The following is a 20,429-nucleotide window of genomic DNA, read 5'->3' on the forward strand; positions in this document are numbered from 1 at the left end:
CGTCCTTTTTATTCAAAAAGCATCATGCCGCTCCACTGTAACCTTACCACATACCATCCGTGCCAGTAAATACCCGATGATCTAAATCCTGTACATTACATCATTTTGTTACACCCCCGAGCTGTACACTACAATTTTCTCGTTCTAATGCTTTGAGCCTTGTTTGCAAGGCCCTGTGCTTGATGCTTCATTTCCGCGGAGAACTGCTCTTGTGTCACCTTTTTCTCTACACGACGTGCTTGACGTTCGACCTTGACAGCTTGTTTGCGAGCTTTTTTGTCTTCCTTCGATTCGTCGCGCGGGCGGGATATGGTTTGCTTTGTCACTGGTCGGTGAAGCGTCAGCGGAACATCATTTCCGTATTCATACAAATATTTACCTGAAGGTTCCTGGGAATGTTCTTCATCTTCTGCAACAGGTTGTAAGGGATGACGCCCTTTTCGTGACTCTGGGGCTTGATGATCGCCATTTAAAGTGGGAAGACCGGTCTTGGGATCAAGCGTAATTTTCGGAACCGGCTTCGATGCTCGCGCACGGATTACGCGGGGATGATTCTCCAGGTTGGAATACGTCGCTATTCTGCTTCAGATGGGTTGAATTCGCATGGAACGATTCGACTTACTCAATACCGTTTCACAGTCCCATGTATCCTCTTTCTCTGCAGCCTTATATCCGGCAAAAAGTCGGTCGTCGTTTAGCTCCTCCTCGTCATCATCATCTGCTGATCTTATCCGTACCCGCTCATCCTGACCCATTGCTTGACGCAGCGTGTTGAGTTTCTCTGTCCCTGAGTCTCCCGGAAGCACTGGCTTTAGTTTTCTGCCAAGCAACTCATAGTTGTCCATGAAGTCGTCCATCATGGCCTCGAAATCTTCTCGCGAGGTGACGAGCTCAGGAGCTTCATCTGATAGTTCAGACGAAAGGTCATCATTCTCTTCCTCGACCTCTTCTCCTTCACCAGAGCCATACTCTTTCTCCATCAGCTGCAAGTGATCAAAAAAGATGACCTGGCAAAGTTGACTACAATTACCTGATCGAAGCGCTCATCTAATGTCATTAGCGTTTCTGTGCGGTACATCGACGAACTGCTCATGCTGTACCCAGATGCGTCGGAAGTGCCTTTGCGCCTGCGCTTTCCACCAATGACAGGTAGCTTTGGTAGAGTTCCGATGGTGTCCGCTCCTTCCGAGTGCAATTCGTCGTCGGAGTCGCTGGGCGGAGGTGCATCCTTTTGTTCTTTCTTGAACTGGGCAAAGCGCGCTTCCCAGCTGTCAGGGTCTTCGTGATCCTCTGTGAAAGGGGCATCCTGCGGGGTATCACCGTCCTCACAAAACTTGTAGTCGAATCCATCATCCTCATCTCGCTGTCCCTCTGCTACCAGCTCGCCAAAGAAGTCATCCTCCAAATTATCATCTACAAATGCGTCATCCTCCAATGCTTCGAGAACCTGTCGGAGATGCGGGTCCATGTCCGGCTGAAAACCTGCGATTGATGAAGGAACGGCTTCCTGTGACTCATAGTTCCTGGGGATCTCAGATGCGGATGGTAGCGCCTCTGGTGGCAGATCGCGCAAGGAGATCGGATCCTTTGATTTTCCTTTACCTTTCGATTTTTGAGAGGTAGTAGGTGCCTCGATGAGTATACTTTCTACACCCTCTTCCTCTGCACCAGCCGTACGTAGATGCTGCATGTAGTCATACTCTGTGTCGTCGAAATAGATACCATATAATGAGGCTTCACCGACATGAGCGTGAGCGTCATGGGCAACATCATTGGGAGAAAGGAGTGACTCGAGATCGGCCCGAGTCTTTCCCTAGGAGCGGGAATTAAATGAGTAGAGGCAAAAAAAAATACGTATCGCGTATTATGCGCACCTTTTTGTCATTCCCTCGTACAAATGCCTTCAGGACGTGCTGACTTGCGTCAGGATCATGGATAAGAGGATCTCGCTGAGATCGGTGCACAAGTTGGAAGTGCTGTGCTCCCTGGTTGTCTAAAGATTGATTTTTTGGGCATAGTGCACCAAAATACAATGTCCTTTTTCTGTTGATCAGTTCTGAATGGTATAAAAGGTGATGAATGTGAGATTCACTTATCAATCCTCAAGGCAGACGGTAGCCTGAAATTATACACAGCCACCCAGTCGCGACTGGACATTACGTAATCGTGTCGGTTGTTCCTACGCCGTCACCAATCCCACCCGTGAAGTTGAAGACCTCGAACAAGCGGTCTTCACCTTCGAAGTCCTTTACGCCTTCATTTCTTAGATTCATCTTCGTGCGGCCTACGCAAGATTTTTCTAATACGAGCGCAGAAATTCTGGTTCTTCCTCTTTGTTCGACTGGCGGTTAATCATGCAACGCGAGCACAGTCGTCGTGGCTTCTCTATATACGTGTTTTCGTTCTATCCCGCGTTTCAACAGTACTGACACCTTTTTATGTATATACTAGTCATCAGAAAGTTGTTCTGGAGGTTGATTTCTCCGGTTCTCTCTGGGTACGTTGCACTATAGGCCACTCTAGCAGGCGCTCATACAACAACATTCTCGAACAGGGTTACACAGAAATCACCCTCATTCCAACTAATCCCAATCTGAGAACTATTCATCTGCACTCCAGGCAATGTAGTATGTGCTGCGCTTGAATTTCAGATACCTTGTTTGACGTGTTTTCTGCAGCGATTCACTCTGTTTCTGTCGCGTCACACCCAACAGATTTTGTTCACCATGATCCGCTCGCTCAGATCAGTATCTCAAATCCTCAGGATTGTCACACTTATCCAGAGTTGAAGCGGAAAATATACTCTGCACTGGCCGAAGGCGATGAGGGTGAACTGTCGATCGCAATTCCGAAGGAAGTTTCGCTTCGACAAACTGGTCATGCAAATCACTCGCTTGTGAATGGTCATCTCAGTGAAGGTAAATTTCGGTCTCCGAGGATTATGTGCCATGCATTCAATTTTTTACCGTATAAGCTGCTACGCCTGAGCCTCATACCCCTAGCCCCTCTTCCCATACCCCTGCACCCAGTCCCGAATTCATGCCCATTGTGGTCCACATTGATTTCAGTCTGAGAAATCCCGTGGATGGGATCCAGTTCGTGCTGCCCACCGACTCCTACCCATATGTAAGTAACTTTTGTGTTCATGATTAAGAAGTTCTGATGTCTTTTAGCGCGTACCACACGCATATACGACGCCATCATCCCCCGACGCTGCAAGATGTTGGGTTCCATGCGTCGACAGTCTGTGGGAGAAGTGCACTTGGGAGTTCGAATTTGTCGTTCCTCGCTATCTCGAAGAGCCTGATCCTAGGCCACCGCGGAGAGAATGGTGATTTTGAAGAGTCTCAGGAGTCTATCCCGACGGTAGTTGTCTGCAGTGGCGACCTCGTGGAACAGGCATGTGATCCACGTATTTCCCACTGCGCGAGCTAACAAGGGCAACACAGGTTGCACATCCTAATAACTCGAATAAAACCATCTTTTTGTTCTCTCAAGCAGTGCTGACATCCGTACAGCATGTCGCTTTTGCTGCTGGACCATTCCATGTGCATCCCATCCCGACAGAGCTCACATCAGAGGATACGTCTGGCATTTCACAGCCTCTGATGCATGCGTTTTGCTTGCCTGGTCACGAAGCTATGCTCCATTCGTCGATTTCATCCCTGCGTTCGGCGATGAACTTCTACAGTACAGAGTTCGGTTCCTACCCATTTGGGTCATACAAAGTGGTAGCGGTGGACGAGATGCCTGTTCAGCGTTTCGACAGCTCGACGCTATCGATAATCACTGTGGACCTTCTTCATGGCGAGGACTCGATTGAGCAGGTGCTTGAAACCCGGCAGGCACTTAGTCACGCCCTGGCCTGTCAGTGGATGGGAATCAACATCCAACAAAAGACATGGTCAGATACTTGGCTCGTAAATGGTCTTGCGCTATATATCACCGGCCTGTTCGTCCGCAAGCTCCTGGGAAATAACGAGTATCGATACAGGCTCAAGCGGGACATGCAACGAGTCGTCGAGTGGGACAACGGATCGATGCCGCCCATCTGCCAACCACAGCATAATGATCCCCCAGACTCCATGACGTTACCTTTTGTCAACTTGAAGGCGCCCCTCGTGCTGCACATTTTGGATCGACGTCTTGGCAAGTCTGGTACCTCGCTCGGTCTTCCTCGTGTTCTGCCCAAGATTTTCCTGTCAGCAATGAGCGGAGAGTTGCAAAATAATGCTCTATCGACACACTCGTTCCTGCGTACATGCAGGAAGGTCAGCGGAATTGATCTTCGGTCATTCGCTGAACAGTGGATCTACGGTAGTGGTTGTCCAGCGTTCGGGTTCTCTGCTTCTTTCAACAGGAAGAAGATGGCAGTCGAGATCACGATGCGACAAGATTCGCCAGCATACAAGGCGCTCGAGCACAACGAGGTGTCCAAACTGTTGCATAAGCCTGTACCATTTTTTGAGGTGCGTTTACGAGCAGTAGCATCCTAATCAAGCCCTCCTCACCAGCCTCTAAAGGGCCAAATGACTGTTCGGATCCATGAAGCGGATGGCACTCCATATGAGCACGTTTTAGACATTCGTTCGTCATTCAAACGCTTTGAAGTCCCTTTCAACACGAAGTACAAACGTATCCGTCGAAATACCAAGAGATACTTGGCACGACAAGCGGCTGCTCAGGCTGCAGCGGAAGGCGATGCAGAAGCTGCTGAAGCCATGGGTCTAATCGACATGGGTTTTGGACTTGAGATCTGGGAAAAGGAAAAAGAGCGAGAAAACTGGAAGGTGGCTGACTGGACAGAGGAAGATGAGCAGGTGATGTCGGGTGCAACGTACGAGTGGATTCGCATGGATGCCGATTTTGAATGGATCGCCGCTATCGCTTTTGAACAGCCCGACTTCATGTGGGTGTCGCAGTTGCAGCGAGATCGCGATGTCGTTGCGCAACTAGAAGTGAGTTATTTGTCGACAATTCATCTTCCTGACTTGAACTTTCATAGGCTGTCAATGCTCTCGCAAAGCAATCCACCGCCATCGTTTCGAGTACATTCACCAAGACAGTGCTCGTCTCCAATTACTATTATCGCATACGGTGTGAGGCTGCGATGGCTCTAGTGCACGTCAGTGTTTTTAGATTTGTTAACTTTTCAAGTTGTTCTGACGTGAAAACATCAGTGTGCTATTCGGAAACTTGATTTTTTGGGACTATTTCATCTATTCAAGTTGTTCCTTCGCTATTGTTATGACCCGGAAGACCCCAACCAAGATTTATTCGCTCATACTTACGTCCCAAAGCCTAATGACTTCTCTGACCTGGCAGAATACTTTGTTCGAAAGGTATGTTTTCAGGGTGCTACCTCTATCTCACAACTCATGAATATTCAGAGTCTCGTTCACGCAATATCTCAAGTGCGCTTTGAGAATGGCAAGACACCTTCAGTAGTTCGTCAGTTCCTTGTCGACCAGCTTCGTTACAACGACAACACAGCGAATCCGGTTAGTATGATATCGTCACAAATAGTTACTGATTTCAACGCTCTTTAGTACTCGGATGCGTTCTACATATGCACTATGATTTCAGCTGTTGCTTGTGCAACTGTCTCGATTGCTCCTCCGGAACGTGGCGAGCTCCTTCGCGAAGAAGTTCGGTCGGAGCACACTACCGAGGATGCTAACTTGATGAAACAGGCAATTGACGAGGTCAGCAGGTATCGGAGCATGGACAGACTCATCCCGTCACCGAAGAATGTAGTCACCACTGCCGTATTGGAAGTGAGTAGCTTCCTGCATCAGAGTGTATCCCTCATTAAAGACTTGGATTTGACCTCAGTTCTACTTGATTCTTACTACCGCGAACCTCATCCCGAACGATCTCCGGGTCTTCTTCCCTCTTACCCGGTATGTTATAATGGTCGTATATTCTACTTCATCTGATTGTCTCCCAGTGAAGGCAATTATACCCAAGTTCGTCTCGCTGCCTTCGATGGCCTTTTCATGTCCAAGTGGTACACGCCCGCCATCATGCGTTACGTATTGGCCATCATGGCAAATGACCCATCTCGCGTGGTCCGGAGACATGTGGCCCGTAGTGCATGCCAAAGCTTAGCTCTCTTGGTGTCCATGGGGGAGATGAAGAACTCCATCAAGGATACAGAGTCGCTGCTTATCGAGGAAGACGGCTCCCTGCCAGAGAAGTCAAAAGAAGCGAAGAAGAGCGAGGTCGACATGATGATCAAGGTTCTCAGGAAAGACAGAGAAATCGGCAAAAATGAGGTGTTACGGGAGTTTTTGATGTCTATTGCTCTGTAAGTTATCCGAGATGAATTTGTGCGACTGTTCGTTCACAATAACAACCGGTCTCAAGCGCACCGGATATTGACCAGGAAGTTCGCTGGGGTATCATCAAACTGGCTGACATCGTCCTTCGGGGAGTTGAAGAGACCCCACCGAAGGTTACCATTCATCTGCCTCCTACCCCTGTGACTGAAGCTCCGCCCTCGCTTCCGGCGGTAAAAGTGCTGCCAAAGGCCTCACGACCTCTCAAGTCTGGGGGACCACCTGCTCGGGTGCCTGCTGTTGTATCTGCTGCCCCTAAGCTCAAAATCATGCCTGGTGGTGCTCAACCCCGAAGTTCTAGTTCATCTGCCACTGCACCCGCTGTTCCAACGCCTCCAGTTCTCACTAGCTCCATGGCTCCGCCTCCAGTTCCTGCGAAAGCCAAAGGCAAACCCAAGCCAAAGCCTATGAATGGTGTTAGGCCCCCTCACATTCCGAAGGCACAGTCGTCTGGAATGAGCTTGAATGATTTGCGTGCAAGCCGTAATGCACTCAAGAAACTCAAGATGCATAAGAGCGCAGTGCTTTTCATGCAACCAGTGGATCCTGTTCGAGACCATGCTCCAAAGTTTGTATCTTGATAATAACCTTTGACTTTTTTGACCTAGTAATATAGCTATTACGAGGTCATCAAGAATCCTATGGACCTCAGCACCATGGGCGCCAAAGTTGAGGCGGGCATGTACAAGGACCGTTTTGCCTTCGAGGCAGAATTTCGTCTCATGATAGCAAATGCGAAGCAGTACAACCCTTCCGGAACGTATGCCCACACTGAAGCGATTTTCTTGGAGACGTTCTTTGAAAAACGTGAGTCCAATGGCACAGAATCATCGGGTTTTTTTTTACCTTTTCCCAGTTTGGAACCGCATTCAGAAGACTCTCGAAGCTGCTAGCAAGAATGCAGAACCTGCGCCTGACAACTTGCCCACTATCATAGTGAAGAAGCCTGGAACTGCTGTGCCAATACCTCCTGCGGTCTCACCTCCGCCACCTCCGCAAGCAGAATCTGAGGCTCCACCACGTCCGATTATCAAGCTCAAGGTTGGTGGTCCACAAGTCAAGACACCGCAACCAGAGCCCTCGAAGAAGGCGGCAGAGCCTAAGGCTTTACAGAAACCCAAACAATCTCGCAAGCCCAAAGTCGTTGACGAGGCACCTCCGCCTTACGTTGATGACGGATCACATGACCTGTTGCAAGAAGTAATCGCTATTGAGCGAGAGAAAGACGAGGAGAAGCGTACCCGGAAAACCAAGGATCCCGTTCGGGAATCACCTCCCCCTGCAAGACCTTCGGGCAGTGGACCACCTGGAAAACGCAGAAAGACGAGTGCTGATGACAATGGTGGCGAGATACTGATGTTAGCCCCGTCCCTCTCTAGGAAGGAAAAGCCTGGCGCTCCCTCTTTGAGCTCTGGCACTCCAGCTGCGGAGCCGTCCGTTACGCCTGCACCTGCGCCTGCTCCTAAAGTGTCTCTTGGCAAACCGAAGAAAGAGAAAGTTGCAAATCTTCGTGATTCAGAATCTGCCTCCGAACCTCTGCGCACCTCCACCAAAGGCAAAGAGAGAGAAGTTGTACCTAGCATTACCCCAACGCCATCAAAGCCTCGCAAGATGCAGGCGTCAGCTCCACTCAATGAGAAGAAGTGTCGAGAAATTTTGAAGGTTATTCTTAGGGTGCCAGAGAGCGTTATATTCGCTCAGCCTGTAGACCCTGAGAGAGATGGATGTCCCACGTTTGTGACATCTTGCATTATCACAACTAACACTGATATTGGTATTGGTATAGGTACTACGAAGAAATTAAACACCCGATGGACTTTGGTACTATGACCCAGCGTTTGAACGAGGGCAAGTACTCAACCATGGAGGACTTCCAAAAAGACGTCGAGTTGGTGTTAAGCAACTGCCGAAAATTCAACCCACCCACTACCTACCCTGTCAATTGTGCGGATGTGGTGGAGAAAGTCTTCAAGAAAGAATGGGCGAAGTTGATAGAGAGGAAGCTTTCATGGACGGAGAAGAGGAGCTTACAAACGCTGATGACTCAATTAGTGAAGGAGGACGTGTAAGTTTTACTCCATCTATGGTGGTTCAAATACACTAACTTTACCGCAGCTCTTGGGTGTTCCGAGAACCTGTCGATCCTGTCCTATTGGGCATCCCGACGTATTTTGATGTCATACCAAAGAGGGATGCAAGGGACTTGAAAACGATCCGCCAGAAGCTGGACACTGATAAGTACGACTCGACTGATGCATTTGAGGCAGATATCAACCTTATGATCCAAAACGCTATCACCTTCAATGGCGCGGACTCTGAGGTCGGGTATATCGCGGTGGCCTTACGTGACCGGGTCAAGGAACTGTTTGGTGGAGCCAAGGCGAGTACAGGGACCAAGAAACGCAAGGATGGTGAGAAAGGGACACCTCAGCCCTCAAAGAAGCTGAAGCTCGGCTGAGCATCGTATGTTAAATTACTACAAGTCAACAAATAATCCATTTGTATCTATCATTACTCGCTATTCTTTGCTATGTAATTGCTGTCGCAGTAGCTATGTATATGTCGAACCTTGACCAAAAATGTTGTTGAGATCATTGATTTCCAGCTTCCATGTCTCCAGTAGTCGAAGGTATGACAGTACAATATCTCTTTGTGTACGAGTCCTCAATCTATAGTCCTCGATCTATAACTTTTAGGGCGTCGCAATATGAATACCAATTCCTCCAGGTTCGAACGTTATACCGGTAAGATTGCCAGAGGCGGTGGGGATCTCGTAGATAGAAACTACGCGTTGCACCTGTTTTGTCGCGTTGGTGATCCAGCCCAATCCCATATCTTGGTAGGGTGCGTAAATCTGCGTGCTGTTCATGTTGACAACGACAAGTAAGTATGAAGTGCCATTGTACCAGACACCAGCATCCACGCCCTGGTAGTTGTAGCTGGTAGATGTAGCGTTCGGATCGACCAAGAAGGGTTGAACGTATTTTTGGATGAGAACAGTGAGGGCAGATGCCGTCCCCTCTATTGACGTTTCATTGTTAGTTGTGGTCGGGTATTGGTAAGACTTGGAACCTAGGCGATGGAACTTAGTTTTATTCATATGCGCGGCATCAGCATGAACTTACCTATAACACCATGGCTGAAGGAAGTGAGCCCCATAGCAGCCCATTGGATGCCAGTGGGTGTCGTGTTCCAGTACCTGCAATTAGGGTCAAGACAGAGGTCGTGTTGGCGACTCAAGGTGACTTACGCGGCGCTACCGAAGGCCTGGGGTGTGGTCCACACAGACTTAGTGCGGTCAAAGCCCAAGATGTTGAGTCTGTCTTTGAAGGTCTGGACGCGGGCCTTAACATCCCACATCTGCCCTTGGCAGTTGTCGCAACCACAGTGACCGAAGTCGGGGGTACACTCTGTATTCCACACAGGAGACCATGTCGCATTGATACCAATAGGATAAGCATCCTACACCAGAGTTAGCAGTGTAAGTGATAAAAATATCGTGAGTGGCTCGCCTGCAGAACGATATCAGCTCCCTTGATGTAAGGCGAGAAGTTGTAGTCTTGGCAATTCAAAACGATAGAGACAGGATGATATCCATCAATTTGGTAAATTAGGTCATACGTTGCCTGCGCCGCATTTTGGGGATCAGAGTTGCCATCGGGCTCGTGTGCGGTCTCCCAGTTCAATAGGTTGGGAATCGAGGCGTAGGTGTTCACTTGTTGGGCGACGGTACTCAAGTTTTGGTAGTTCCTGAGTGGAAAGATATCAATGGTCATGAGATGAGGTGATAAAGTCTGACATACGATCGCATATCATAAACAATGTACATGCCGACACTGATGGTCCTCTCGATAACTTGTTGAAAAATAATGAGGTTATCATAAGGAGGAATCGGGTGAAGCTATGGCGCAGACGGTCAGCATGGGACATATGAGATCATCAAGAATCATACAGTGTTGAACCTGGATAAATAATTGAATGATTGCTTAATAAGTGGTGGCAATGAAGAACGAACCCATCATCCTTGAGCTGGTCGATCATAGATAAATTTGTCGCCAGATACTCGTCGAAATTTATGTAGAATCCTTGAGGCACGAAGGGCGCAAATGCTCCACCATTACCACTTGCAGGCCGCACCCAGAGTGCACCAGTGCGCAAGTCAGTCTTCGTGACAGAAGCATTCGTGTCAGGGAGATATAAAAGGGATGAGCTAGTATCGAATATCTGCCCGTTTGCAGGCTGGGACCCCGAAGACGAAGGAGTGGAATATGTAGCAGAACAGGTGACATTGTATGCAGTCTTCTGAGCGTTAAGTGTGCTGATATCTACGGGAATTTGAACACCGGTAGCGTTCAGAGGAACGTTTGTGGTGGTGTGGATGGAGCCCACACTGATAGTGACACTGAGGCTTCCTAGGCCAGTGGATCCGCCAGAAGAGCCCGAATTGGAAGAAAGTGAAATGGGCTCAGCGCCGGCGATCCAATCATAAACTATTGGTGTGTCGACTATAAATGCTGCACTTTTCGCATCCTCCTCGAGGTATGGACGGAAGACAGGGGCACAGCGAAACGACAGAAGTGGTTCAGCACTTCGTGTGGGCAAGATAAACTGTCCGCCAGGGGGCACCACAGACTGATTTGCCATATAGTTCTTTCCGCACCTAGAAATATTAAGGAATAAAGAGCAGGGCGCATAATCGAAATCATACGTACCATGTCTGAGCGAGTGAGCCTCGAACCAGGCTGGCGGCGGCAACCATGGCCATGAAGCCTTTGTTGTACCTCATTTTGCGTCTCTTCTCAGGCTGGTGGGAGATTTGCCGATAAGATTGAAGGAATGTGATGGTGTGGGGATGCCACTGGCCAGATCATTGCAACTTATACGACGTCCTAGCTGTCCACTAAGGTCACCGTAAGCAACAGGCTGCGCAGCAGGCTCTGCGTTTAGACCACTATTACTAGTGTACTTACGGTATCATTATCCCCATAGCTGTGAATCGCGATACTTCAGTCCGGTTAAGACGGTTCTAGCGTTCAAAATCGCCTAGTCTCTGGTATGAGCGCTATGCTGACTCGGAGGTAACGTGCACATTGTAGACCTGAAGGGGCAAGCGCAAATAGCTGATTTGAAACAAGCAGTGCAACGTTGGTGTGACGATATCAAATGAAAATCAACTAGTGCCAGTGTGATATGCATTTAGCGAAAATAAAGAGGCACACGCGATTGAGGCCTTGGTAAGCTTAGAGCGCTCGGCGCTCCGAGAGCTTCAAGAGTGGGTGACGTTGCTACAAATGCGCTGCACAACACGACGTGGTGGCAGTGACCAGTCGTAGACAACTCCTTGTCAGTCGGGATGCGTTGTAAGACGGTGTGGGCACTTGGGAGAAGTCGCGAACGGCTATGATGGTGCATGCTCCCCAGAAAGATCATGAACGGCTATTCCTGCCCGCGTTTCAGACTCATGTTTAGACACTATAGCAGGGGTAATATTGCAACCCTAGTGGATATCGTACTTGGAAGCCATCACCAGGGCTCTTGAACTTGAAAGTACCACAGTAAGTAATAAACTCTGAGAAATTAGAATAGTCCACGGTCGAACGGACACGATCATGTCACGCATTACAATTGCATAGAACTATCCGTTAAGATAATAATTTAATGGCGAGAGTCCGTCACGGTGCATGCTTGGGTGTCGAGTAAGCTGTGGCGGTAGAGTCTACGCTTCTTAGTGACATCGCGACCCCTACCAGATATCTTGCGATGCATTCAATCATGTCAAGCATGTCACGCATAGGTCTTTGAATAGTTCTTCACTGCGTTCGTTGACGGATGATGACATTCTGCGTTACATTAGCAACGAACCGTGACTCAGAGCACCCCGAGACTGGGAAGCTGGGGTGAAGAGTTCCGACGCGCGCGAATCTGGTGGACTGTTTGAGTGGGCGCATCTGGCTTATGCTCGCAGCAAGGACATGAACCATACTGGACTGACATCGACTCTGTCGGTGAACTTCGCCAAGAGAGGGCTACAGACACCAAACCTGTCGGATGATGTTTCAGCAATTGAGAACACGCGCGTTACGTATTGGAGTCCCGCACGTGTACCGGAAAAACATCGACTGTAAGTTTTATCGATGACGGAGTCGGTGTAGACCATTTACATGCTTACCTTGACATGAAAGATAATCCAAGATTGATTCCAATCTACTGCCCCATGTCAGTCCAAGATGCTGCAGCAACGAAACAATCATGACGCACTTCATGGGGCAAGATATTTGTTGCTAAGAGAAGTGTAGGCGCCAGATACGGAAAATGTGTTCGGAGAGGTCCTGCAGAAGTTCTAGTTTTTAAGCTTGAAGATCAAAGTAGAAAGACTCGGTCCGTGTTCAAGTGGGAGATGTCCCCATAGTGGAACTCAAGTACACCGAAGCGGTATCAAAGCTGTCCCGATGCTATATGCTGCATCACGGCCGCGCACGCGCACGAACACATTGAAGCGATTATGGGTAATGGTCCGTCATGAAATCTTGCTACCCTCAGGGTACCATAGAAATGGGCTGCTGAGTGACAGGTGTACAGAGGTATAGGTCTCGAGGCATGGTCCTATATCTGTGTAAGGAACCGCGTACTAGTTAGCGAACTACATGAAAATTTTCGCAATTCCACAGCCAACGAGTGGCGTGGGTTGCTTCGTTGATTATTTGCTACATCCAAGCACGACTATGGCATCGAACACAGTGGTGACCTGAGACGATACATTTTCTCTCCTAGTGGATACGGTGATCGTGGAAATTAGGTATTGCATCTTGCAGCAGAGTAAGAATCATCCCTGTCGAGTAGCATGCATCAAGCCACGTATACCAACATCACGAGAAAAATTACTGGCGCGTGTGTGATTATTCGATCACTTCAATGACAGTCGCCAGTCGACTCCAAAGCAGGGACGCAGGATGCACTTGCTACCGGAGAGACCAAGGAAGCTGTTCATTGGTCGACTAGACCAACGAAGAACAAGATGGCATTCGACACTCGACGTTTTGAACACGTCGGACAAGTGCATCGTAGGCAGCAAGCACACAATTGTTTATTGGCTGTCTTGTAGCTGCATGACCGTGACTTGACCTTGTGACCCTTCGGGATTGGATTCGGAGTATAGCAGTAATCGCGACGCGCAGTAAGACTCGTATATGATAGCTGCGAATGCAAGCGTCAGTCGAAGTCCAGCATATAGTAATTGAACATAATAATCCTGCCTTTGGCTGGCCCACACGGGCACTTCATGAAGATATATAATATCAATCCTACGCGTCCGCAGTGGTTCCCTACGTCGGAAGGATGAGTATCTTGGATTTCAAGAACAAACGACGCACGTACCTTCATCAGTTCATACTTCGTGTACCTACCCGAACTAGTAGCCACAGCTGCTTGTGCTTCCTTTGTATACTGACAGGCCTAGAAATTATATTTCTGCGGTTGCATACGTCGGAAGTTCTGGCAGTTCAACCAGCTCGACCCACTCGCCCGTAACCCGCGATATAAAAATTAGCCAGCCCAGAGTGATCGTCAATATCTGCACTATTGCGACAACCTACAATCCATATCAAGGGCGGTTACCAGGATCAGTCAAAGTTATAGCATAGAGTAGAGTACTGACTTGTCCGAGGTGGAAACATCCAAAAAAGAGCACCGACCCGCTTGATGCTGACCAAGGACCAGGTGAAGGAGGCGCCAGAAAATCCGCAAGGCCACGATGAGCTGTCCTGACGTTTAAATGCCGTGCGGGTGGATTCGGGTCTCTTCAATTTATTTGAACTTGGCACGGCTGGAGACTAGCGGCTGCATGCAACGACGGATAAAAACATTTGTCGATGATAACAATTGATTAACAATATTGTTAGCGACTTTCCGAGTAAAGAGAAGAAAACGAGTGTAATTTTTAGACCCCGAAATTTGAATATCGAGGGCTCGTGTTCGAAGGAGCGGATAGAGCTAAAAACTGAAAATTGAACAGTGGCGAGCGGAGTTGTGGAATCCCCCACTTCAATTTCAGAATACTTAGTACACAAACCCAGCGCCCACCCAAACCACACCTGTCCTGCAAATAAAATTCGGCTTAGCTTCAAACCACTCTAGCGCACCGCAGAAGGGCGGGCAGCTCGCAATTTAATATGTTGAATTGCAAATCTTGACGAATGACACGAGTGACTTTGGTGGCCCCCTTACGCACCCATGATGTACCTCTCGCACAACGGAGATTTGGAGACACCTGGAACATTGGGATGTAATACTCGGTCGAATGTCAAGTTAGATGGCCACAGTTAACGATCGTCAACTATATCGACAAAGGACTGGACTTTGCGACGGTGGAAATTTGCTGTTTTTCGATCAACATCGATGGAGCTGGGGGTCTCCAGGGTTTCTCCACTTCGACCACTGATGCGGCATTTCTTCTCATGTTAAAACATCGGACTGGATATTCTTTCCCCCCGGATACGCTGAAAAGTTGAGCAGCTTACGATGGATTAGATCGCCCAGCTGGATTGATAGTGAGTGTCTTGTTCACTCCAACCATGTTTTGTTGCTGGGCCCTGGGCGTATCACTACTGGAGTGGCAATCATTGCTACTGTTCATGTTAATTGCCACCGTTGATGTCGACCCTTGAAGGCAGTTGTGCCAATGGAGATTTGGCAGGGCGATCTTGATGCAGCCATAGTGATGATCTTGACTCACACGAATGTTGCTATTATAATCTTGAGAGCACACTGCTGAGTTGCTTTCACGGATTCTGATGGCGCTTGCGAACTTGCCTTAAGATGGCTCGTGCACGCGAACCTGCTTGATGCCCCTTTTTGTGTCACGCTGTGCGTCACACTCCTATGTCACGCTATCCTTGGCTTGCGGCCATGGGGCATGTCGACGGTGCTCAGGGTGGTTTCCAGCAAATTGCAGAGAGTGTTTATTATCAGTATATTGTTATATATTTCGCATCAACACACCGAGAGCTCTTCGGGACAGAGTTCATGTACCCAAATATCGTATATTGACTGTCATTTTCCAGCTTGGGATCATCTGAGGTGTCTGGCCATCCAGCATTCTTATGATGTCGCGCAGAATACAAGGAGCTGAATAGGCCACCGAGCTTGATAGCGTGTCAAGGTCGCATGTAGAGGTCCTAGAACATTGGTTCGTCGATGTGATGGGACAACCAGCAACCCATCTTGCGGCTCCTGTGCCTCGCGTTTCGCGTTATTCATGGCTGGCTCTGGATCCTCGACTATGATCATGCCTAGAAAACTGGTCCAGCGGAAGCAAATTTTGTACCAACATCGAGGACACACGAGTGCCAAACTGGCAAGGCACCACTTACAAATATACTAACTTCGTTGCACCCAGCCCTGCACCTCTTCTTTCGCGCTATCGGGAGTAAATTTTGGATCCAGCTATTGTCAAATGATGTTACATCGAGAATTGGTTCTGCTGGGGTAATATGAGGGTGTGTGCAAACCGTGCAGGGACAGGCGCCTGCACTTATTTGGCATTAACTCGGCACAGGAAATTTTGCTAGTGCCCGCCTCACAATTTATTATTTTACGTCCCCAACCGTCTGCTGGTATTAAAATGCCAATACCTGGTCCTTGCGCAAACCACATCCCTTTCCCCTCACTTTCTTTCGTTCAAGATAATTTTTGACCATCAAAATGAGATTGCCTTCGTATAGGTCCTCTCACATGCTTCGCTACCATCCTTACCCTCGGGTCGGCCTGAGCCAACGTGAGATGTTAACGGTAAGCCATTACGAACGTCCATTCAGCGCTATTGTTAACTTGTATTTTCAGCACACCATTGAGGAAAGTGGCCCTTTGTTGGTGAGTCATGCGATCTTCGGCATTCAATGCTATTTTTGAACATGTACATCGCGAAGCAAATCAACAACCCACTCAGCGGCCACAACATTGAATATGAGGACACCTCAAATGCTCTCGATCTCGCACGTTGTCTCTCTGCACTTTCTTGTAGCCTTACTTACTCTTTAAGCACAGCCTGGTAATGAGGAGCAAGTGGAAAATGCCCCGAACCCCCCAGAGGTGGTCGAGGTCCCAGAGGCAGGCGATGAACTTCGTGATAGGCATCGGAAACTGACGGCACTTCTCATCGTACGTTAGCAAGTGTTCTTTTATTCACATCTCCTAACCCACGTTGTGTCAAAGGTCATTTTATTATTTGTGGTAAGGAAACTCGCTGTCATCGCCCAATAGTCGCGCCGCGTTTCACATTATGCCCGGTTCATATTTTCATCTGACATTTATCGGCTCCCTGTCAACTTGTATATCACCACATGCACAAATGTAACATACACTTGCTTTGGTCTTTCTTTTTTTACTCGAACATGATTCACATCGTTGCTAATACCATCATTCTTGTAGTTATCACCTCATCTCAATATATCTGTACTATACCGTCTTCCCATGCTGAAAAGGTTTCTACAATAACAGACAACATTCTGATCCTTCGTCCCTCCAAAGTGTATTGAATTGTAATTGTTGATATGACACTGGCTTAGCCTTCGCCTAACAATTATCCCAGCTGAGTTTCAAAAATATAACCATGCAAGTCGGTGTCTCTGCTGGATTTGGTAATATTTTGCCACGTCCCCAGGGACGACCACCAATTGTGAGTGCTCGAACTCGTCACACTGTGGGCAAGTTCAAACTATTTTTGTGGTACAGCGGCATGCACAAGGACGGGAGGTTAACATTTTAACGTCAACCTTGATTGTTTTGGAAAATCAATGAGAGTTCCACTCCTTCGCCATTTAACACATGTGATATCCACACACTTGTTTGCAATAGTGCAACTTCAGTGTAGAAATTCTGGAAGGTCTCACTCATGGCTAGGCCTCGAGAAAGCAGGACAAAAAAATTATGCAGTGTAGGATTGATTTTTCTTTTGGTTTTGCCAATTCAATCACATTGCAACAGAGTGGTACAATTAGTGAGCCAACCTGGTGAAGAGGGGGCTTTATGCATGTGCCTCTTGATATTTGAAATCGCTTGTCAGTTTGGTTGGTTTGAAGTGTACGAATGGGCAATGCCACATAACCGCAGCATCAAGTTATGTCAACCTTGAACACAGTCTAACTTAGAAAAGCTTCAAGAAACATCGAGAATGCAATCATAAGGTACAGCGTCAGGAGGACTTTCACGAGGATTTAATTAGAACCCCGTCGCTGTCGCCCCTCCAAAGTCAGGAGGAAACCGTTCAGGCGGCATGCCCATCATCGGATCTCCTCTTGCTCCAGCAGCTGTCTTCGCTGCCACAGTGGAGTGCAAGCCCTCCAAGGTTTCTGTCCACCTCTCAAGTGCGGCATAACGCTTCTTCTCCAGTACGTGGCTGTGATTGAGTCGGTATGAAGTGCGTAAAAGGAAAACGACAGCGATCTTCTCACCTTTGATCGAGTTCAAGCCGCATGCCGACTTGGTCGATCCGACCATCAACCTTTCCCTCTAGAATGAGCCCAATAAGAAGCTCCTCGACCTCAGCGATTTCGACATTAAGTTGCTGAACAACTGTTAGCGCCAACGATAGTTGAAAAAAGAGCGAAAAAAATCACTTTGGCTAGGAACGAAAGCTCCAGTCTCGTGTAGGGCTTGATGAGGTCAATCAAGTAGGAGGTGCGCAGGCTGCGCAAAAGTTCACCAATATATGATCTAATGAATAAGTCATCCATAATCGTTGACCGATTATCTGCCACCACGTTGAGCACCATGGATTGGAACATGAAGGGACTTACCTCGTAAGATCTTCTCAGCCAGGTGAACTTCTCTGCGTTGATAGGCATCTACAAGGTCAGTCATTGCCTTGATCTGCGAGTCGTTCTTGTACGGCTTTGTCTCCTGGGAGTCGAACGGGTTAACTTCAGATCCAGTGAGCATGTTCGCGAGGACAAGATACTTGAGGACTTGGATGCGTTGCGGAGAGCCGGCTTCGTCATAGTTGCGGAAGGACTCAAAAAAGTCTTCTGATGCACGATTCCACTGTCCTGTATGATAGCGTTAGACATGAGTAAGGATCGGGGATGAACAAGAGTCACTTTCGCCCATCCACATCTTGCCTCCGCACTCCTTGATAACACCCATGATCCGTGGATGTGGAATTGCGGAGCGCACACTGTTGGATGCATTGTATATTTCCTACGTTCGACGACTTGATTAGTAGGTCTGAATGATTGAGTGGGATGCGAGGTTGTACTTTGAGCTTCTTGACATTACGCATCTCATTGTGCATTTGGATCTCGAGTGCATAGATCTCGAGGAGCTGTGTTCCCCGTTGCGACTGGTCTTCGCCATCCATGGCAGCCTTAGTCGTGGCGTGCAAGTCGCGGATGAGCTAGTCGGTAGAGACTGTTGAGACCATATATGCGAAGATAAATTATGAATACCTTCGTCAAACGCCCGTACTCTTTTCGATCTAGCCAAAGCTTTGCCAGTTTTAAGTTCGTCTTGACAGACAAACGCTAAAGAGAATATGAATGTCTCAAAAAGCGTATTGCACCATCACAGTACTCACGTCATTTTTCGCTTCCTCGAGCGCATCCTTGGTGACCTGGTAAAACTTTTCTAGTACATCTACCTCGACGGGACCACTCTTCCCACCGCCAACATAATCAAGGATGCCATTGATGGTCTTCTCAGAGTAATTTCGTGTGACTGCAGACTTGGTATAGGTGAGGAGTTGTATGTAGGTCTTCAAGGCATCTGCTGGTCGGTGCAGCTGTAGGAAGAGGAGTTTGGTAGATTGCTTCAGAGCCTTGAAGCCCCTGTGAAGTATCCGTTAGCATACAGTTTGATCAATAGATAGGGAAACTATACCAGTCGCCTTTATCTGTTTCCTGGTCCACTATAGCGCGAAAATCTTTTAGTGCTTCCTCTGGAGTATCTTCTTTCTTTGCTGGAAGAAGAAATGTATCAACAACTTCTGCTATACACCAGATTACTCACATTTTGCAGTATAGTACATGTTCTCTACATCAGCACTACCGGATTCGTTGGCCTCGTCTCCATCAGAGTAGTCGAAGCCGTAATCCTGTAAAATAGCTCGGAATCAGCATAACGCCCAAGGGGCTGATCTTGAAGGGAGTGTGACCTCATCATCACTGCCCTGCATATAATCGGCATCATCGTCATCCATCGTGAGCTTAAGTTATGAAAGAGATGCAGTAAGCGACGAAGTGATGGAGGTGTGCAACTTCGTGAGGAGGTGGCGCACTACACGCAAAGTCACAAGTCTTCTCCAGTAGTAGTGCTATCTAGTATCTAAGCAGCATCGAAAGGGCACAGCATTGTAATTTGAACGCGAACAAAAGTTACTGGAAGACGGATTCGGCTCATATAGTCGTATTCATATTCAGACAGTGTTATATTAATTCTCGCCAGAATCTTGGATAATTCCATGGGTAGGTTGGCCGTGAAGGGAGACGTGCAGGCATCACGGAGGATATAATCATGATGGACACAGAAACTGTGACTAAATGCTTAGCAAGTGAGGTGCAATATTTAGTTTCATGAACCAGCCGCCTTGTTCAGGGACAATAAGCTCTCACTTCCGAGGGGCTAGTAGCGAGACGCGAACGCAACATCGAGTAGCAACGTGCACAACGCCTGATAGCACTCTGAGCGCAAGTTACCTGACCTGTAGGATCCGGCAACTTCACAATTAAGACGTGATTTGTGCTCAGATGGATGGTGATAAATGCACAACGGAATCAGCTCACACCCAGGGTCGTGCTCCAGTGTTTCCACCAAAAAGGCAAGACTCGCCACACAAGACACGCCCACCGCATCGCCAAGGCCATATGATTGCCGATGCCGACCTCCACATAAGAATAGGGATGAACAAAGAGCTTTCCTTCGACATCAACGACGTCAGTTGCTTTCTCAAGACAAGTTTCGGCATGTCTGACAACGCGCCATGTGCAATGAATGCGTCGAGACCCGCTAAATTCATAACAAGGTCTCATATACCTGACCAAATTGCGAGTGCTCGTGGCCGGCCAGTATCTGGTATATCGCAAGACCTCAGCGAACAAA

The 20,429-nt window shown here is 48.1% G+C and overlaps 5 protein-coding genes across 5 annotated transcripts; 2 read left to right on the forward strand and 3 right to left on the reverse strand.

Moving 5' to 3' along the window:
* Positions 1 to 8: 8 nt before the first annotated feature.
* F5891DRAFT_750734 (LTV-domain-containing protein) lies at positions 9 to 2,286 on the reverse strand. The gene is made up of 6 exons (XM_041373100.1): positions 2,093 to 2,286; positions 1,875 to 2,043; positions 1,031 to 1,813; positions 623 to 983; positions 380 to 574; positions 9 to 325 (listed from the first exon to the last, which is right to left on the reverse strand). Exons 1-6 carry the CDS (start codon positions 2,155 to 2,157, stop codon positions 129 to 131), a joined length of 1,770 nt encoding a protein of 589 aa, XP_041230182.1. The 5' UTR covers positions 2,158 to 2,286; the 3' UTR covers positions 9 to 128.
* A 68-nt stretch (positions 2,287 to 2,354) lies between these two features.
* Positions 2,355 to 8,799, forward strand: F5891DRAFT_1126409 (uncharacterized protein; the record flags this gene model as incomplete). Its single annotated transcript, XM_041364089.1, is given in 20 exon segments — positions 2,355 to 2,395; positions 2,452 to 2,497; positions 2,555 to 2,627; positions 2,679 to 2,918; positions 2,975 to 3,126; positions 3,174 to 3,281; positions 3,301 to 3,399; positions 3,450 to 4,469; positions 4,524 to 4,958; positions 5,006 to 5,125; positions 5,181 to 5,342; positions 5,391 to 5,501; positions 5,550 to 5,777; positions 5,836 to 5,903; positions 5,951 to 6,310; positions 6,370 to 6,909; positions 6,958 to 7,148; positions 7,198 to 8,074; positions 8,128 to 8,406; positions 8,457 to 8,799. The coding sequence occupies 20 exon segments, from the start codon at positions 2,355 to 2,357 to the stop codon at positions 8,797 to 8,799; spliced, it is 5,493 nt and encodes a 1,830-aa protein (XP_041230183.1).
* Positions 8,800 to 9,033: 234 nt separating this feature from the next.
* Positions 9,034 to 11,106, reverse strand: F5891DRAFT_1184030 (uncharacterized protein; the record flags this gene model as incomplete). Its single annotated transcript, XM_041366385.1, has 8 exons — positions 9,034 to 9,413; positions 9,467 to 9,540; positions 9,592 to 9,803; positions 9,863 to 10,091; positions 10,145 to 10,242; positions 10,294 to 10,303; positions 10,357 to 11,001; positions 11,054 to 11,106. 8 exons carry the CDS (start codon positions 11,104 to 11,106, stop codon positions 9,034 to 9,036), a joined length of 1,701 nt encoding a protein of 566 aa, XP_041230184.1.
* A 4,698-nt stretch (positions 11,107 to 15,804) lies between these two features.
* Positions 15,805 to 16,686, forward strand: F5891DRAFT_750966 (uncharacterized protein). Its single transcript, XM_041373102.1, has 6 exons — positions 15,805 to 15,835; positions 15,895 to 16,127; positions 16,179 to 16,208; positions 16,265 to 16,330; positions 16,383 to 16,445; positions 16,506 to 16,686. Exons 2-6 carry the CDS (start codon positions 16,041 to 16,043, stop codon positions 16,596 to 16,598), a joined length of 339 nt encoding a protein of 112 aa, XP_041230185.1. The 5' UTR covers positions 15,805 to 15,835; positions 15,895 to 16,040; the 3' UTR covers positions 16,599 to 16,686.
* Positions 16,687 to 17,249: 563 nt separating this feature from the next.
* F5891DRAFT_1012006 (PCI domain-containing protein) lies at positions 17,250 to 19,718 on the reverse strand. The gene is made up of 11 exons (XM_041360695.1): positions 19,486 to 19,718; positions 19,341 to 19,425; positions 19,212 to 19,290; positions 18,910 to 19,159; positions 18,782 to 18,856; positions 18,592 to 18,729; positions 18,434 to 18,533; positions 18,134 to 18,382; positions 17,954 to 18,087; positions 17,789 to 17,901; positions 17,250 to 17,733 (listed from the first exon to the last, which is right to left on the reverse strand). Exons 1-11 carry the CDS (start codon positions 19,528 to 19,530, stop codon positions 17,556 to 17,558), a joined length of 1,446 nt encoding a protein of 481 aa, XP_041230186.1. The 5' UTR covers positions 19,531 to 19,718; the 3' UTR covers positions 17,250 to 17,555.
* Positions 19,719 to 20,429: the final 711 nt, after the last annotated feature.

This window comes from Suillus fuscotomentosus, assembly GCF_016647785.1.
Source record: "Suillus fuscotomentosus strain FC203 chromosome Unknown F5891scaffold_9, whole genome shotgun sequence".
In the NCBI taxonomy this organism is placed as follows: domain Eukaryota; kingdom Fungi; phylum Basidiomycota; class Agaricomycetes; order Boletales; family Suillaceae; genus Suillus; species Suillus fuscotomentosus.